General features: G+C 51.8%; 1 protein-coding gene across 3 annotated transcripts; it reads left to right on the top strand.

The window, feature by feature from the left end:
* Nucleotides 1–8,743: 8,743 nt before the first annotated feature.
* Nucleotides 8,744–15,231, top strand: NR2E3 (nuclear receptor subfamily 2 group E member 3). Of its 3 annotated transcripts, none has more exons than XM_043554014.1 (8): nt 8,744–9,096; nt 9,628–9,754; nt 9,927–10,030; nt 10,122–10,370; nt 10,490–10,665; nt 11,548–11,794; nt 12,056–12,161; nt 14,504–15,231. In XM_043554014.1, exons 1-8 carry the CDS (start codon nt 9,003–9,005, stop codon nt 14,634–14,636), a joined length of 1,236 nt encoding a protein of 411 aa, XP_043409949.1. In that variant the 5' UTR covers nt 8,744–9,002; the 3' UTR covers nt 14,637–15,231. The 3 variants fall into 3 exon arrangements, with proteins under 3 accessions (XP_043409949.1, XP_043409948.1, XP_043409947.1); XM_043554013.1 differs by having other exon boundaries at nt 8,871–9,096; nt 10,469–10,665; XM_043554012.1 differs by having other exon boundaries at nt 8,871–9,096; nt 10,448–10,665.
* The last annotated feature ends 588 nt before the right edge of the window (nt 15,232–15,819 follow it).

The following is a 15,819-nucleotide window of genomic DNA, read 5'->3' as shown; positions in this document are numbered from 1 at the left end:
GGTGATGGAGGCATTAACACTACTCTGGTAACCATTTCACAAGACATAAGTGTATCAAATCAACAGTGGTACACCTTAAACTTATATAATGTTATATGTCAGTTATTCCTTAACGAAGCTGGAAAAAATTTAATAATGAATACATAAATAATCAAACTTGCACCATAATATTTTTTCTTTTTAATTTTTTTATGTTTTTATTTATTTATTTATTTATTTTTTTTGAGAGACAGAGACAGAGAGCGAGCAAGGAAGGTACACAGAGATAGAGACAGAATCTGCAGGAGGCTCCAGGCTCCAAGCTCTTAGCACAGAGCCTGATGCGGGGCTCGAACTCACGAGCAGTGAGATCATGACCTGAGCCGAAGTTGGACACCCAGCCGACTGAGCCACCCAGGCGCCCCAATATTTTTTTCTTTTTAAAGCCAGGCACTCTGACGCAGTGAGAAAGCTCAAGGGTACCGCTGCCTTTTTCTCCTTCCAGGAGGGGGCGCTGATGCGTGTAATAGCCAACCTCATCCAAAGCCAGCACCTGGAATTTTCCTCTATGGCATCACCCCCTTCAACTTAGCTCCTCAAAAGTACATAGCGAGATCGAAAGGGTCAGTGAAGACAGATTTAGGGTGGGAGCGGTGGAAGCAAAGGGAGAAAGCAAAAAGATTTAGGCTGGAGGGTATGTCCAAAGCCATCAACCACATTTTTTTTGTTTCAGTTTTCGTGTTGAAAAATGTGTGTGTATGTTTTTAAATTAACTTTTTATTATATAAAAATTATAATAGACAAAATTATAGATAATAGTTCAACGAAATACCATGGACCCATCTCCCACATCATCAACCATGAACTTTAGTTGTTCTGCTTTGACACACTTCCTCCTTCCGTTCACTCGTTTATGAAACAAAATTTTTGTGCTATATTTTTTAATTTTTTTTTAACATTTATTTATTTTGGGGACAGAGAGAGACAGAGCATGAATGGGGGAGGGGCAGAGAGAGAGGGAGACACAGAATTGGAAACAGGCTCCAGGCTCTGAGCTATCAGCCCAGAGCCTGACGCGGGGCTCGAACTCATGGACTGCGAGATCGTGACCTGGCTGAAGTCGGACGCTTAACCGACTGTGCCACCCAGGCGCCCCTGTGCTATATTTTTTAAAAAGCAAACCCAACACATTGAATCACTTCACCAGTAAATACTTTGGGATAGCTTCTAACCAAGACCAAGGTGCTTTTTCATTAAGCATAAGCACGATACCCCTGTCATAACAAGCCACATTTAAAACAAGTCCTTAACATATGTGTTTTTTAACATTTTATTTTTGAAATAAGTTCAGACTTCCAGAAAAGTTATTTTAAATTTCAGTGTCTTATTCAGAAATCTCACCTTGAAATTGTGTCTGGGAACAAAATGATAGATCACAGCCTTAGTTAGAAATTACCTTTGAGGGTGCCTGGGTAGCTCAGTCACTTCAGTGTCCGACTTTGGCTCAGATCATGATCTCATGGTTCATGAGTTCGAGCCCTGCATCGGGCTCTGTGCTGACAGCTCAGGGCCTGGAACCTCCTTTGGATTCTGTGTCTCCCTCTCTCTCTGCCCCACCCCACTCACTCTCTCTGTCTCTCTCTCTCAAAAATAAACATTAAAAAAATGTTTTTAAAGAAATTACCTTTGGAAATAGACAATCAAATAAATAGATAAGCATGCTGAAGAAACAGTATGACAACATAAAAGCTCAGTAAAATAATGCTAATTTCTATTAAATGCTATGTTATATTTAAAATTTAAATATATTAAATTTAATAACCAGAATGCCTCTGACTTAGCAGAACTAGCTTAGTTCTGTTCACAAATGCCTTAGTGTTTGTGGCATTTTGTCACTTGCTATTTCATCATAACATTTTTCCATATAACCCCTTCCAGTGGCAAAGAGCCATTTTGGGAAAGTGCCATAATTTGTTACATTAAAATATATATATTGAGCTATTTCCAATGCATGATGACTGAAAGCAACATCTTGACATATCACGTTGTAGTGTCTAAGAAATTCTGCTAAAGGGCAGGTCTTTCAAACCCCTTCGGAGATAACTGGGGAGCCAGAAAACAGCATATGCACAGACCACGGGCTGTGAGGGAATGTGCTGTGTTCAGGGACCCAGGAGACCTTCGCGGCCCAGCTGACAAGTTGGGCAGTGGCCAGTTACTCCGGGACCCCTCCTGTACCATGACACCATAGGGAGAATTGCGTGGAGCGTATGCATTTTCTATGATGCCATTCTAAAGAATACCTCCTTCGTCTCTGTGGAGAGACACTGGATATTTATTACCTCAATTTAGCATTTTCACCAATTAATAAGTATAGCTAAGGTCAGAAAATACAGCTTCTGTCCATATCAAAAGTCAAGAAGGAAAATGTGCCAAGTTTACATTTGAACAGCTGCTCGTCTGAAGAGTTGTTTTGGGGGAAATTTCTAGAAGCTTGTGCCGCTGTCATGACGTTGTCTGGGACCTCAAGAATAAACCACAACAGACATGGGGAGAGACAGCATCTTTGCGTCCATATAGCAAATCTCAGCCTGCCTTTGTCACAGCAGGGCCGGATTCTATACACACACACACACACACACACACACACACACACCCCTTCACGCATGCGCACTACTAGTCATGTCGTCATACCTGGTGAAGCTCCCCCCCGCCCCCCCCCCCCGCCATCGTATTAAAAGCAAACATAGAAAAAAAAAAAAGACATTCCCTGTAGAATAATTCTTTCACTTTCCTCTTTGATTTTGATTGTAGTTTGAATCTAAGACTCTGCATCCCATAGAAAAGCTGGGAACAGAAGTGCCAATTCAAAGTGACTTTCCATAGCCCAGCATATCTACTTTATTCTTTCAACTTACCTGGAGACAGAATGTGTCTTGGAGGAGATCTTCTTTATTAAATGTATGAGGGTGGTTTTTGTTTTGGGGTTTGTTTGTTTGGGTTTTTTTTTTTTTCGGAAATACGATATTCCCGTGTTTTTCCCCCCTTACCCTTGGGCAGACACATTCTCCTAAAATAACCACTTTATCTGCCTGGGTTTGAATCCCAGCTCTATCTCCTACTAGCTGTGTGACATTAGATGAGTCGCTAAACCTCTCTGTCATTCTTGTTTTGTAACGAGAGGACAAGAGCAATAACATCGGTCTGATAGTGCTATTGGGAGGATTTAAAAAGTTCACACATAGGGGCGCCTGGGTGGCATAGTCGGTTAAGCGTCCGACTTCAGCCAGGTCACGATCTCGCGGTCCGTGAGTTCGAGCCCCGCATCGGGCTCTGGGCTGATGGCTCGGAGCCTGGAGCCTGTTTCCGATTCTGTGTCTCCCTCTCTCTCTGCCCCTCCCCTGTTCATGCTCTGTCTCTCTCTGTCCCAAAAATAAATAAACGTTGAAAAAAAAAAATTTTTTTTTAATTCACACATAAAAACACTTAGAACTCTGGCTGCTACACAACAATTTCTTAATAAAGAGTTCCCATTTTTGTTATTATTACAGGTCATATTTATTTCAAATTAGCTGGTCTCTTTTACAAACACGAAAAGCCTTATCTTGATTACAATTACAATACATGTTTATTATTAAACATTCAAACAACACAGACAAATATAAAGAAGAAAATAAAATAGTAAAATTCTCCTCCAGAGAAACCTCTGTCAACACTTTGAGCGTCCTTCCAGATAGTTCTTGAGTCTGCATACCGAAGATAATGTTACATGCCCGACGGCCTGGGGCTCCTCATGGACATTTGTCTTGGGCTGTGCTTCCTGCATCTGTAAAAACAGACTTGGCGAACTGTCTCCAGGAAAGCAGGAAATAACATGGCTTAGACCCAGTGATTCTCAACCAAGAACAAGTTTGCCCCTCGGGGGACATTTTTGGCAATGTCTGGAGACATTTTTGATTGTCTCAACTGGGGAGAAGGGGACGCCACTGGCATCTAGTGGGGAGAGGCCAAGGGTGCTGCCAAATGCCCTACAACGCACAGAACAGCCCCCACGACAAAGAATTTTCTGGCTCAAATGTCAATAGGGTCCAAGTTGAAAACCCCTGTGTTAGGTTGTTTCATTTCTCGGAGATGATAAATATTAGAACCAGGAGTCAGTCAGCTAGAATACACTGGTATGGTTTTACCTCTTGTTAAACTTTTAAAATACTTTTGTACTGGTTTTCCAAGAGCTCTCCCCAGCCCAGTTGCCCCTGCCCGGGCAGGGAGCCTCCAGTGCCTCCCCAGCACAGCATGGATGGGGCTAAGGCAGGTGTAGACAGAGAAAGGGCGCCTCCGGGACCAGGCTGCACCCACCTGTAGCTGTCTGATGAGGCAGGGCTCAGGCCCAACCTGCTGTTCAAGATTTTAACCTTCCCCTCCAGTAATGAGGGAGCGAAATCGAGGGCCTGAGAAGCATTTCATTCTTACACATAGAAATGCTGAACAATTTCTTCGTAAGCACTTCCTATTATTATTAATTATTGTTAGTGGTAGTATTAGTATTTATTTCAAATTAGCCATTCCTTTTTTCTTTGAATGAAAAGAGCTTTACCTTGCTTCTAATTGTAATACATGTTCATTATTAAACATTCAAACAAAACAGCCAGACTTCTGTTTTGTGGCGAGAAGTTCTGCTTGTGGCATCTTTATAATAGCTCTGCTAGAGACGGGAGAAGCCCACCTCTCACAGCAGCCTGGGGGAGAAGTTGAACAGGCGTCCTTCACTACCGGTCATCAGGGACAGAGGAAGGGGTCACCCCTAGCTGGAGCTGCAGATCAGACGCGTCCTGGACAGACCGCCTTTTGTCTGCTCCCCTGGGACGGAAGAGGGAGCCTCTCCACTTCTGCTCGGACCTCTAAAACGATTCTGGGAGAAGCACTTCACAAGCCAAAGGCTGGGAGAACTATCTGATCATTTCTAAATGTTATCTTGAAAAGAAAAGAAAGAGGCTTTGTTGACAAACGTTCCTGCTGGTGTCTGCCTCTCCAAGGCCTGAATCTTCCGCTCACTGCTCTAGAAAAAGAAACTATTGACGAATTTAGGTCCTAACAACGAGAAAGGAGTCTCATGATCTTTGGCCAGAAATTCCCCCGAGACACATGAACTCAAAACGTGCATGCTGTTTTGTAGCTGGCTTTCAAGTTCAAACACTGGGCATATTTCCATGTAAATGAATATAGAAGCGTGACCATCGGCAAAGGCTGCTCAGCATTCCGCTGTCGGGATGGAGCAGACTGTATTCGGCCAGTTGTCTCCAGAGGGGTGTTTTACGACAGTTGCTGCAGGGAACAGCCCCACAATTAACTCTTTGTGAAATTTTCCAAGGGATAGTTTCCTGGAAATGGAACTGGCGTCCTGAGTTCCTGAGCCTGTGAACACATCACTAGCTATCCCTTCTCTGAGGTCATGAAGACGCATGGGTGGGGGAATAAAGAGAATTTTTGAAAACTCCCAGGAAACGTGGTCCCAGGACCAAATGCCATGAGCGCAGCTTGCCCCAAACCAGAAGCCCGTGGCTCCTGGAACCGTGGCGTTCAGCCCAGCCAACCAGACCTCATCCCAGAAGCCACTCGTCCTCCTGACTACATCCGGGTCATCTCTCAGTGTCACAGGGTATGGCAGGCCCTAGACAGGCTGGGGCAGGGGGCTTTACCTGGAAAAAGTCAGTTCCGCAGCCTTTACCATTCACCCCCTCCCCACCTGCCCCAGACCTCCAGGGAGTCAGAAGGAAGTTGCTGACCTGTTCCCTGGGGGAATAATTGTATTAGTGATAAGGTGGCCCCTGGCAGCTTCGTCAGCAGATTCGAGGCTTTGGGCCGGGTAATCCTTTGGCGTCTGCCCCAGCAGCTGGTGGTCACAAATCGGGAGAGAGCCCCTGCCCCCAGCCCCGCTGGGCTGTCATCCTCCCCCCACCCTTCTCCCAGCACAGTGCCGGCTCCGGCTGGGGCCGACCCGCTAAAGAACCCGAAGAACGGAGGGCCAGGGTGACGGAGGAGCCAGCCCGAAACCAAAATAATGTGAGGTGTCAACACAGTGTTAAGAACAGGCACGTCAAACATTGCTAGTATCTTTTATTCTGATGGATTTATTTTTTCCATTCTAAGTAATACATACTCGCTCCGGAATACGAGGAAAGCAAAGACAAGTTAAAAATGAGCCAGTGTCCTTTAAGCACCTTGTCATTCACATGCCCGGCTGACCTGTGGCTCCAAACCCTGTCCCTGGAATCTTCCATCGACTGACCGAGGAGAGAAAGACGACCTGCGGTTGGTCATTATTTCTCATCAGTGTTGGTGAGGACAAGATCCGGCCCTGGAGTTTCTCTCTCCCGCCCAGGGTGGTCCGCTCTCCCTCTCCTGGGAAGAGCGCTCGCTCGTCGTCAGCGCCAGCTAAAGCCAAAGAGACGCTCGGTCTCCTTGGAGAGCACCATGGTGGAAAGCAAGAGTGTGGGGACCTGACACCGGTTTGAGAGCCCTGTCTCCTTCCCCAGGCTCCTCTCCCATTCTGCAGCTGTGTGGCCTGAAGCAGTTTGCTTAACCTCTCTGAGACTCAGTTTCCTCACCTCTGGGTTGAAGGTTGCTGTGAGCGTTGGATAGGATATTGCAAGCATTTGTGCAAGCACTCTTCTTGCTCGCTGTCTCCTTCTCACTAGCGCCGGTGCAAAAACATCACAGGACACTTGGCCTGGTGGATGGATGGCTCCACCCTCGAATCCTCCCCTTCCCTGGCCCCCACGCCCCACGCTGTCCTGATTTTCCCAGGGGCTCTTCCTTGGCCCCGACCTCCAGGGTCAAAGGTCCTCAGCTTCAGCCTAGGGTGCTTTCCTCCCTGCGCATGCCTGATCAGGGCAGGCCCTCAATCCAGGGCCTTCGGTGACCGTCTCTGTGGACGAGCCGGGTATGAGCCCATTGGGGCGTGTGGAGTCGGTCTCCACACCTGAACAGACCCACCTGAGTGGGTCTGTGGGTGGAAGGCCCAGATCCAGGCAGGTGTGACGGGGTCGTGGAAGCTGCACAGGCATGCGAGATCATCACCCAAGGACAGGGTGAAAAGGTCGGCTGGGGCGTGCTTTGGGGCGCCCTGAGTGATGACCATTCAGGGTGCGGAGGGCGATGGTAAAGACATGCTCCGGAGTGGGAGAGACAAGCTTTCCAAAGGAGAGACCGGTCAGTCAAGTTCAAGGGAGATGCCCGTGGCTTTGGAGGTTAGGTGGAGCTGCGGACTGTGCAGTAGAGGGCCCTGAGGGCTGCCTGCCAGGAAGGGGTGCAGGTGAGCACAGAGGCAGAGGAGGTCAGGTGTGGGGCCTCGGCCTGGTGGCCTCGATCTTCTGAGGCCTGGGAAAGCGGATTACCCTGCAAAGCCCCTCGAGCTGACTTCCCAAATCCCCAGTAGTGCTTCTCTGTCACAGTGAGGGTTAACCCCACATACATAAGGGCCCCGCCCCCCCGCCCCCATCCCCTTCACTCCATGATCCTTCCAGAAACTTCTCACTGTCCCCCTTCCCCTTGGGCTCTAAGCCCCAGAGGTGAGCAGGTCTGCTGAGGATGGGTGGTCCCCTCCAGACCAATGCAGGGCTCTCTGCTCTATCCCAGGAAGGAGGCAAGAATGGACGTGGGGACAGGGGACAGGAAAGGCTATTTCCTGGGGATTGCTCTGTGATCTCCTCAGAGAAATCATAATAATAACAGCCCCCATCATTTACTATGCTCTTATTCTCTTGGTTTCCCCACTACACTGCAAGACAGGTAGTTTTGTCACCTGTTTTCACAGACGAGGAATCTGAAGCTCAGAAAGCCTAGATCACTCGCTCAGGGACGTATGGCTGGCCTGGGCGGGAGCAGGGGTTACATCTGGCTCTGTCTGGGCTCTCTCCACGCTCCTTCTGAACCCCAGGCTTGGTTCACAGAGGCGCAGACCCCTCCTTCCATCTCCTCACCTCAGAACCACACTGGGCTCGAGCTGGGAAGCCTGGATCTGGGGACAGCAGGGAGGCCAGCCTGCCTAGGACCGTGAGGCCAAGTCGGAAAGGAGGAGAGGCCACCCGAGACGCCATTGCCAGGCTCAGGAGCTCTGTCCTCACACCTCCCAACCTGCAGGCCCTGCTCCCCGGGAGGGTGAGGAAAATGTTTACGGCTCCTCTTCTGCTCCTCACAGACCTGAAAGAGACTCTCCACCTTGGGCCTCAGGCCTCCCTGCCTCTAGGCCAGCCTCAGACCCTACATTAGAGCCATTCCCATGCGTGACGGGAGCCACCTCTGTGCTGGACGTGTGGAGAGCCCCCTTCTAGGGGGCCCGAGACCCTCAAATTCTGGGCCGTAACAGTCCCTTATCGAGGGCTTGGGTGGGAATCATGAGGGTGGAAGGCTGGAGCCACAGTGAGCGCCACACACACAGACGCACACACACCTCCCAGACACACACTTGCTCCCAGACACATGCCAAGCAGCTCCAAGAGGTTTAAAGTCCTAGGGGACCTGGAGTCCACACTTCCCTTCAAGATTTGGCATTGAACTGCGAGCAGGTTGAGGGCACAGAGGGGAAGGGACCAGGGGACCCTGGGCAGCCTGGGGGCTGGTGTGGGGGCAGCAAGATCGACCGGCTCAGCGGGCACCTTGGTGACGCTGCAGGTGTGGCTGGTTGATCCCCTGTGGAGACAGTAAAGATTAAGAGGATCATAAGCTGCGTCCAGTGCTGCCCTGGGAGAAATCTCCTAGATCCAGAGCCGCTGCTGTGAGGGGAAGTTGGGGCAGCTCCTGAGTTCAGACAGACAGACAGAACAGAGAGGAAAGACTCGGGAGGGAGACAAAGACAGAGGGAGACCACCAGGGCCAGGGAGACAGAGAAGTCGAAATAGAAGAGAGACGGGGGCACCAAGAGAGGGACAGAGGTGGAAAGAGGGGGAGCACGGCTGCGCCCCCTCAGGAGGCCTCCCTCAGGCAGGAAGCGGGGGACCTGCTAGCACCAGGCCCACTGCCTGCGGATGAGCGCCAACATGGCTGCAGCTGTGCCAGCCACTGCGGCTGCTTCCCGGAAGGAGTCTCCAGGCACATGGGGCCTGGGAGAGGAGCCGGCAGGTATGGCTTTCCTGGAGGCAGCATCTGGGCCCTTGGGGGAGTGGAGTGTGGAGGACCTGAGATTTGCAGAGACCACGAAAAAAAGCCCCAAGGTCTGTGGGCAAGAGTGAGGGGACAGGCCAGCAAACCCAGAATCCTAGAAAGAGGGGGGTGGGAGGCAGCAGAGTCGGGATGGGACAGCTGAACTAATGGGAAAAGAGGGAGAAGCAGCCTTGGGGTGTGGCAGTCGAGCTCCCAGGGATGTGGTCAGGAACGTTTCTGTGGGATGCCAGAGCCTGAAGTCACCTGCAGAGAAGGGATGGGAGCCAGGGCAGTGAAGGGAGAGAGCGTGCTCTTGGAGCCAACTGGCCCCCAGAGGAGGCGGTGGGAGGGCAGAAGCTGGCTGGGGGGGTGGGGGGGTGTGTAGGTAAAGGAGGAGAGAGTACTAGTGTGTTTAAATGTGGGTGGGGACCGGAAAGGGAAGGAGGCGGGGAGGGCTCCCAGAGAAGGTGGGAGGGAGGGGTGTGACCCAGCCCTGCCCCTGCCCCTCAGGCGTGGGCCCCTCGCTCCAGTGTCGCGTGTGTGGTGACAGCAGCAGCGGGAAGCACTATGGCATCTACGCCTGCAACGGCTGCAGTGGCTTCTTCAAGAGAAGCGTGAGGCGGAGGCTCATCTACCGGTGAGGGGGGCGGGGCAGGACCCCCACCGGGGTGAGCCCTGCGGGGGGGGGGGGGGGCCCGGGAAGGGGTGGAGGATGTCCAGGGATGAAGGGACTGGGGGAAACGTGTCCCAAAGCCAAGTCCAGGGCCTGGGTGGGGCACTGACACCCTGGGGCTCGCCTCCTCCTGCAGGTGCCAGGTGGGGGCAGGGATGTGCCAGGTGGACAAGGCCCACCGGAACCAGTGCCAGGCCTGCCGGCTGAAGAAGTGCTTGCAGGAGGGCATGAACCAGGACGGTGAGTCGGGGAGCCGGCCCGGAGAGCTATATGGCAGAAGAGACGGGGGCACAGGACTGATGGGGGGTCCTGACCCTTCCTGCCTCCCCAGCTGTGCAGAATGAACGCCAGCCGCGAAGCACAGCCCAGGTCCGGCTGGCCAGCATGGAGTCAGATCCGGAGCGCCGGCTGGAGCCCCTGGGGGCCCCCCTGGCCCCGGCAGGGCCCAATCCACGGGGCCCCACGCCTGTTTCTGCAGCCAGAGCCCTGGGGCCCGGGGCCCTCACACCTCCAGGTCACCACCACTTCATGGCCAGCCTTATAACGGCCGAAACGTGTGCTAAACTGGAGCCAGAGGACGGTAAGTGGGGGGACGGCTGGGTGCTGGCTGCTGGGTGCTGCCGCAGCAGGCTTTAGCCTCACCCCTGTGGCCCTGAGCGCCCCCTGCCCCTGCCACAGAGCAGCCTCCTCCTCCAACAGCCGATGAGAATATTGATGTCACCAGCAATGATCCCGAGTTTCCCTCATCCCCATACTCCTCCTCATCCCCGTGTGGCCTGGACAGCATCCATGAGACATCGGCTCGCCTTCTCTTTATGGCCGTCAAGTGGGCCAAGAACCTGCCCGTGTTCTCCAACCTGCCCTTCCGGGATCAGGTACACGTGTCAGGGGATGCACTTGGGTCAGCCGGGTTGGGGGCACATACACTGTCGTGCAGGCGATGGTTGGGGGCGGGGGGCCTGAAACCTGGGGATGGTGGTGACGGTGTGGGGGCACATGTCTCTGGGTCCGTGTTGGTCAGGGATACGCGTCTCAGGGACGTGACCGTTGGGGGCGCTCACATCTCTGGGCAGAGATGATGGTGGGACGTGCAGCTAGGAGGTGACGCAGAGACCAGGGATTTGAAGGCAATGCCTATGGCCCCCTGGGTCCTCTCTCCCCCTAGACACACCCTCAGGTCCTACAGTCCCTCTGTGTGACAGGGCAGTCTGCCCTCCCGTCAGCAGCGTGAGCAGGTGACTCTGGGCTCCCTGGGAGCACGAGTGCCTCTGACCTCAAAGCTCCAGTTTCCACCTAACCTCTTCACCTGTAGGACTTCCCTCTGAGCGTCTCAAGGGCAAGCGGAGGTGTCACGATAAACCCAGGAAGGGAGGCACACTGAGGGTCTGAGTCCTTGGCCGGCGGTTTGCAAGGAGCGGCTCAGAAGTCAGGCAGAGCCTGCTGAACGCACTCAACTTGGGATGCTCGTGGGGTGTGCCCCCGAGGCGGCCCAACTTCCCTCGGCTCTCGGAACTTCCCAAATGTTCCAGCTGAGCCTCTGGGTGGAGGCTATAGTGTCTTGGAGCCTACACAGCTGGGCCAGATCATACCAAATCCTAGAACTCTGGGCCCCTGGCCAGTGTCGGGCAGAGGTCAGGAGAAGGTCTGGGCATTCGGGACCAGCCCTTCCTTTCCTAGGGCCCCAGAGAAGGTGGCGGAGGTTGCAGGCTGAGCCGGACAGGTCATTTCTCAGTCATCACGCTGCTTCTTGAGCACAGGTGATCCTGCTGGAAGAGGCATGGAGTGAACTCTTCCTCCTCGGAGCCATACAGTGGTCCCTGCCTCTGGACAGCTGCCCGCTGCTGGCCGCACCTGAGGCCTCCGCTGCCGGCAGCTCCCAGGGCCGCTTGGCACTGGCCAGCGCGGAGAGTCGCGTGCTGCAAGAAACCATCTCACGCTTCCGAGCACTGGCGGTGGACCCCACGGAGTTCGCCTGCATGAAGGCCCTGGTCCTCTTCAAACCAGGTAGCCCAGTCTTTGCCCAGGCCTTAAAGAAAGGCCGTTGGGGTCAAAGAACGACAATGCCAGTGATTTCCTTCTGCCTCTCGCTCTGCTTCCATGGCCCCACATAGTCCCAGGTGGGCGGAGGCTTCTTCCCTGGGGGGGCAGGAGGAGAGAGGCACAGCCCGGCTCATCCCTCCTAAGGGCCCTGGTTGACTGTGGGGGCGGAGGGACCGGAGGGCAGGCTGGGAGAGGAGCTCACTGCCGATGCTTGTTTCTCTCCAGAAACTCGAGGCCTGAAGGATCCTGAGCACGTGGAGGCCTTGCAGGACCAGTCCCAAGTGATGTTGAGCCAGCACAGCAAGGCGCACCACCCCAGCCAGCCTGTGAGGTGACCTGAGCGCGTGCCTCCCTGCCCACCTGTCCCTTCTCCTCTTCACCCTCCCCCCACCGCTTTGACATCATCTCTGGGCTGCACTGATCAGATGGCCCAAAGGTCTGAGTTCATCCGGCCCGAATCCAACATCCACTGTGTGCCAGGCCCCAGGAGTAGGGACCAAAATGAGCGTAAGACAAAGTTGCTGGCTTCCAAGGATGCCCACCCCCCACCCCACCCCCCCCGACCCCCGCCCAGTGAGCACACTGAAGACGAGAAGCACCCTAGTCAGATACTGAAGTTCAGATACCTGTATCTCTATGTATGTATCTATGTGGGTATCTAGGACAGGAGCCCAGTTCGGAAGGTGTACCAGGTTGCTGCCAAGTGAGGAGGTGGGAGATTAGGCCAGAACAGTGCTCTGGGGCCAGCCTGTCCAGGACTTGAATGCCAGCCAAAGGCCATATGTGATTTGGCAGGCAGACGGAGCCACCGTATGTGTTTGAGCAGAAGGGTGTTGTGCACAGAGCTGGAGTGAGTACAGAGAATATGATCGGGGAGGGCGGTGCACGCTGACCTCATCCCGGGGAGTCCTTGGGGTCCTGCTCTCCAGAAGTAGCCATAGGGAGTGGAAGGGAGAGGACAGTGGCAGGAGCCTCTAGGAGTCAGAATGGGTCGGACTTGGAGCCAGAGAAGAGGTGCTATCGGGCAGAAGAAGGAGTCAAGAAATAAAAGGGACGTCGGGCAGAGATAGTTTTTAGGGAACATGACCAGGTCTGTTGGAGCTGCAGGGTAACATCTTGTCAGGATGCACTGGGCTAAGCCACGTGCATGGATGATGGCCCGGCCCTGGCTGGGTTTGGGGGCAGGAGCTCCAGGTTGAGAGCGTGGCTGGGGGAGCGTGGGGGCAGGGGCCATGTTCATTCAACACCAGTAGATGCAGTGGAGCCTCGGCATAGATTGGGCCACTTGACCTCCAGGCATCTACTGGCTATTTTATACCTTATTATCTGCATTCTTTTGGGGTGCTCAGTGGCTGTCTCTGAAGAAGTTAGGTGAACATGAACATCTTCAAATCACCTCTGATCTGAGAAATGATGTCAGGAGGTAACCTCCCTTTAAAAGGAGTCAAAGTATACAAGGAATATATATGGTGTTGTCCAGAAAGATTTCTGCTGCCTATGAGCATGGGGAGAAACAGCTGTTCCTAAGGTGCGACAGAGTGTCCTAAGCACAGTCATCCCAGACACTCAACACATCCAGTAGCCCTCCCAGACTTTCTACTGGGATCAGCTCCCAGAGATGTCCGGGCATATTGGGTTGGTGTCAGATTTCCAATTCTGATTAAGATTTCCTACGTCACCTCTTAGCAGTTCAGTATCAACTACAGACAGAAGTGACAGAGAGGTTTTCGGTTCTCTAAGTCCGTGTATTTCAGTTTTTAGAAACTGCAATAGGCAGGAAGAAATACAGTTCCCATCACAACCCAGTCCACACACAGACACTGAAACAAAGTCCCACCGAAAAGTACCTCACTTACTTTGCAGACAGTAATTTACTCCGTTTCTTTTTTTTTTTTTTTTTTTTTTAAGGCTTGTGGTGACCCACTGAATTTAATTTCAGACCCACTAGGGGATGAATTCCTGCAGTTTGAAAAACAGTTTCTCAACTTGACTTTCTAGTTACTTCTTCCTGAAACTCCCCAACTCAGATGAACAAGAAGGGAAGGAGCAAGGGAGAGGGGCAGGACTGCGGGGTGCCACCCACTTGGCGCCCGCAAGAGAAAGGAAGCCCTCGGGTTGGGTGGGCAGAACAAGTCCCACGGATACCTGGCCCATGAGGGAAGGCCTCCCACAGACCTCCATGGTGGGAGTTGAGGGTGGAGCTGCCCCACTTTGGAGCGGCCTCCTTGATGTTGGGCACTGAACCCTGCTGATCCCTCCCGTCTGTCTTGTGGAGCTTCGCCATCCACCTTCCTTCTTTGCGCTGGGGACCCTCACCCTGGCAAATGGTTCTTACTGAAAACTGCAGTTGTTTTGCTTCTGGAGGAGTATCTCACCACAAAAATGATGCTTCAACTTCAGAACACTTTCACTAATGGCTACTCTATCATCCTAACGGGCTTACACAGGGGAATTTATGTTCTTACTCAAATATCTATAGTATTGACCACAGCTATCATAATAATCATATATGTGATTGATATATTCATACATAGTATTAATGTAAATAACTCCTCACTTTCCAATCTTTACACATAATAAACAATATTCACGCACCCTTTCTTATGCCACCGCCCCCATGACTCGTGCTCAGAAGCTGCCGATAAAACTGATGTTGTTCTCTCTCCCGTTCAGGTTTGGGAAGTTGCTCCTGCTCCTCCCATCCTTGAGGTTTATCACTTCTGAACGGGTTGAGCTCCTCTTTTTCCGCAAGACCATAGGGAATACTCCAATGGAGAAGCTCCTCTGTGATATGTTCAAAAACTGAGAGATGTGGAACTACCATGGGCACCGCTACTTTGGAAAACAATCTACCAAAGCCAAACATTTGCCCTGTGACTCGGCAATTCCACCTGTAGGTACACACGTACCAGGCAGAAATGTCCACTAAAAGAGATTATAAGAATATTCATAGCAGCTTTATTCCTAATAGCCCCAAACTGTATTTTGGCAATAGGATGGATTAATAAATCGTGATCTATTCATTTAATGGAAAACAGCAATAAAGAAGAGTGAACTACCAACACATGTGACAACATGGATGAATTTCACAGACATAAAAGTGGAACCGAAGAACCCTTCCAGGCACAGGTTCTGCTTATACAAAGTTCAAGAACAGGCAAGACTAACGGATGGTGACAAAAGCTGGAATAGTACTTACCTCAGGGGGAGGGAGGTGGGTGGCTGGGAAAGGACCCAGGGGAGCCTTTTGGCATGCTAGAAATGGTTTTTATTTTGACCCAGGTGGTGGTTTCACAAATCTACTAATTCATAAAAATTAATTGAGCCATGCACTTAAGATTTGTGTACTTTACTGTATTATGTTAAATCTCAATAAAAAAGTGAACAACAACAAAAAAGAAAACACATGTGGAAAAGGCTCTCCCTTTGAGGACATGGAAGGAATGAGCACAGACTTGTGTTCCATCTGGTTTCCATGCCAAGGCAGAGTCCAGGTGCAACAAATTCAAGTCTAGCTTCAGAAACTCCCACAGGAGCAAAAAGGCCAGCCTCTCTCCAGATGGGGGCCCGCCAGCCCACAGGCTCTCTCAGCCTTTCTCTTCCTGTTCTTCCTCACCCTTCTAGAAACAAAGGTGAGCCCATCTGACTCAAAACCAGGCAGCTACAGGCACTTTTGGGGAAGGGGAATCTCTAACACTTCTTAATTCCTTAGGGAGAAATGCTCAGCCAAGCCTCATCCTTTTCAAAGGCAGATGCAAAAGACCTACAAAATGGTAGTAAAGTTTGCTTTACTTTATACCAGGCAGTGAACCAAACGCTGAATGCCCGTGTTATTTAATCCTCAGATTAGCTCTGGGACAGGGACCTATAATCCCCATTGATAAACGAAAACCCTGAGGCTTGGAGGGAACACAAACCTTAGTGGGACTCAACTCCTCTGAAGTTGGCACTGCCGCCCCACCACACCCCTCCACTCCTGGAATCGCTGG

The sequence above is a fragment of the Prionailurus bengalensis genome, chromosome B3, assembly GCF_016509475.1.
Source record: "Prionailurus bengalensis isolate Pbe53 chromosome B3, Fcat_Pben_1.1_paternal_pri, whole genome shotgun sequence".
Taxonomy (NCBI): Eukaryota; Metazoa; Chordata; class Mammalia; order Carnivora; family Felidae; genus Prionailurus; species Prionailurus bengalensis.
Note: the sequence above shows the minus strand (reverse complement) of the source record. Positions and strands in the feature narration are given on the sequence as shown.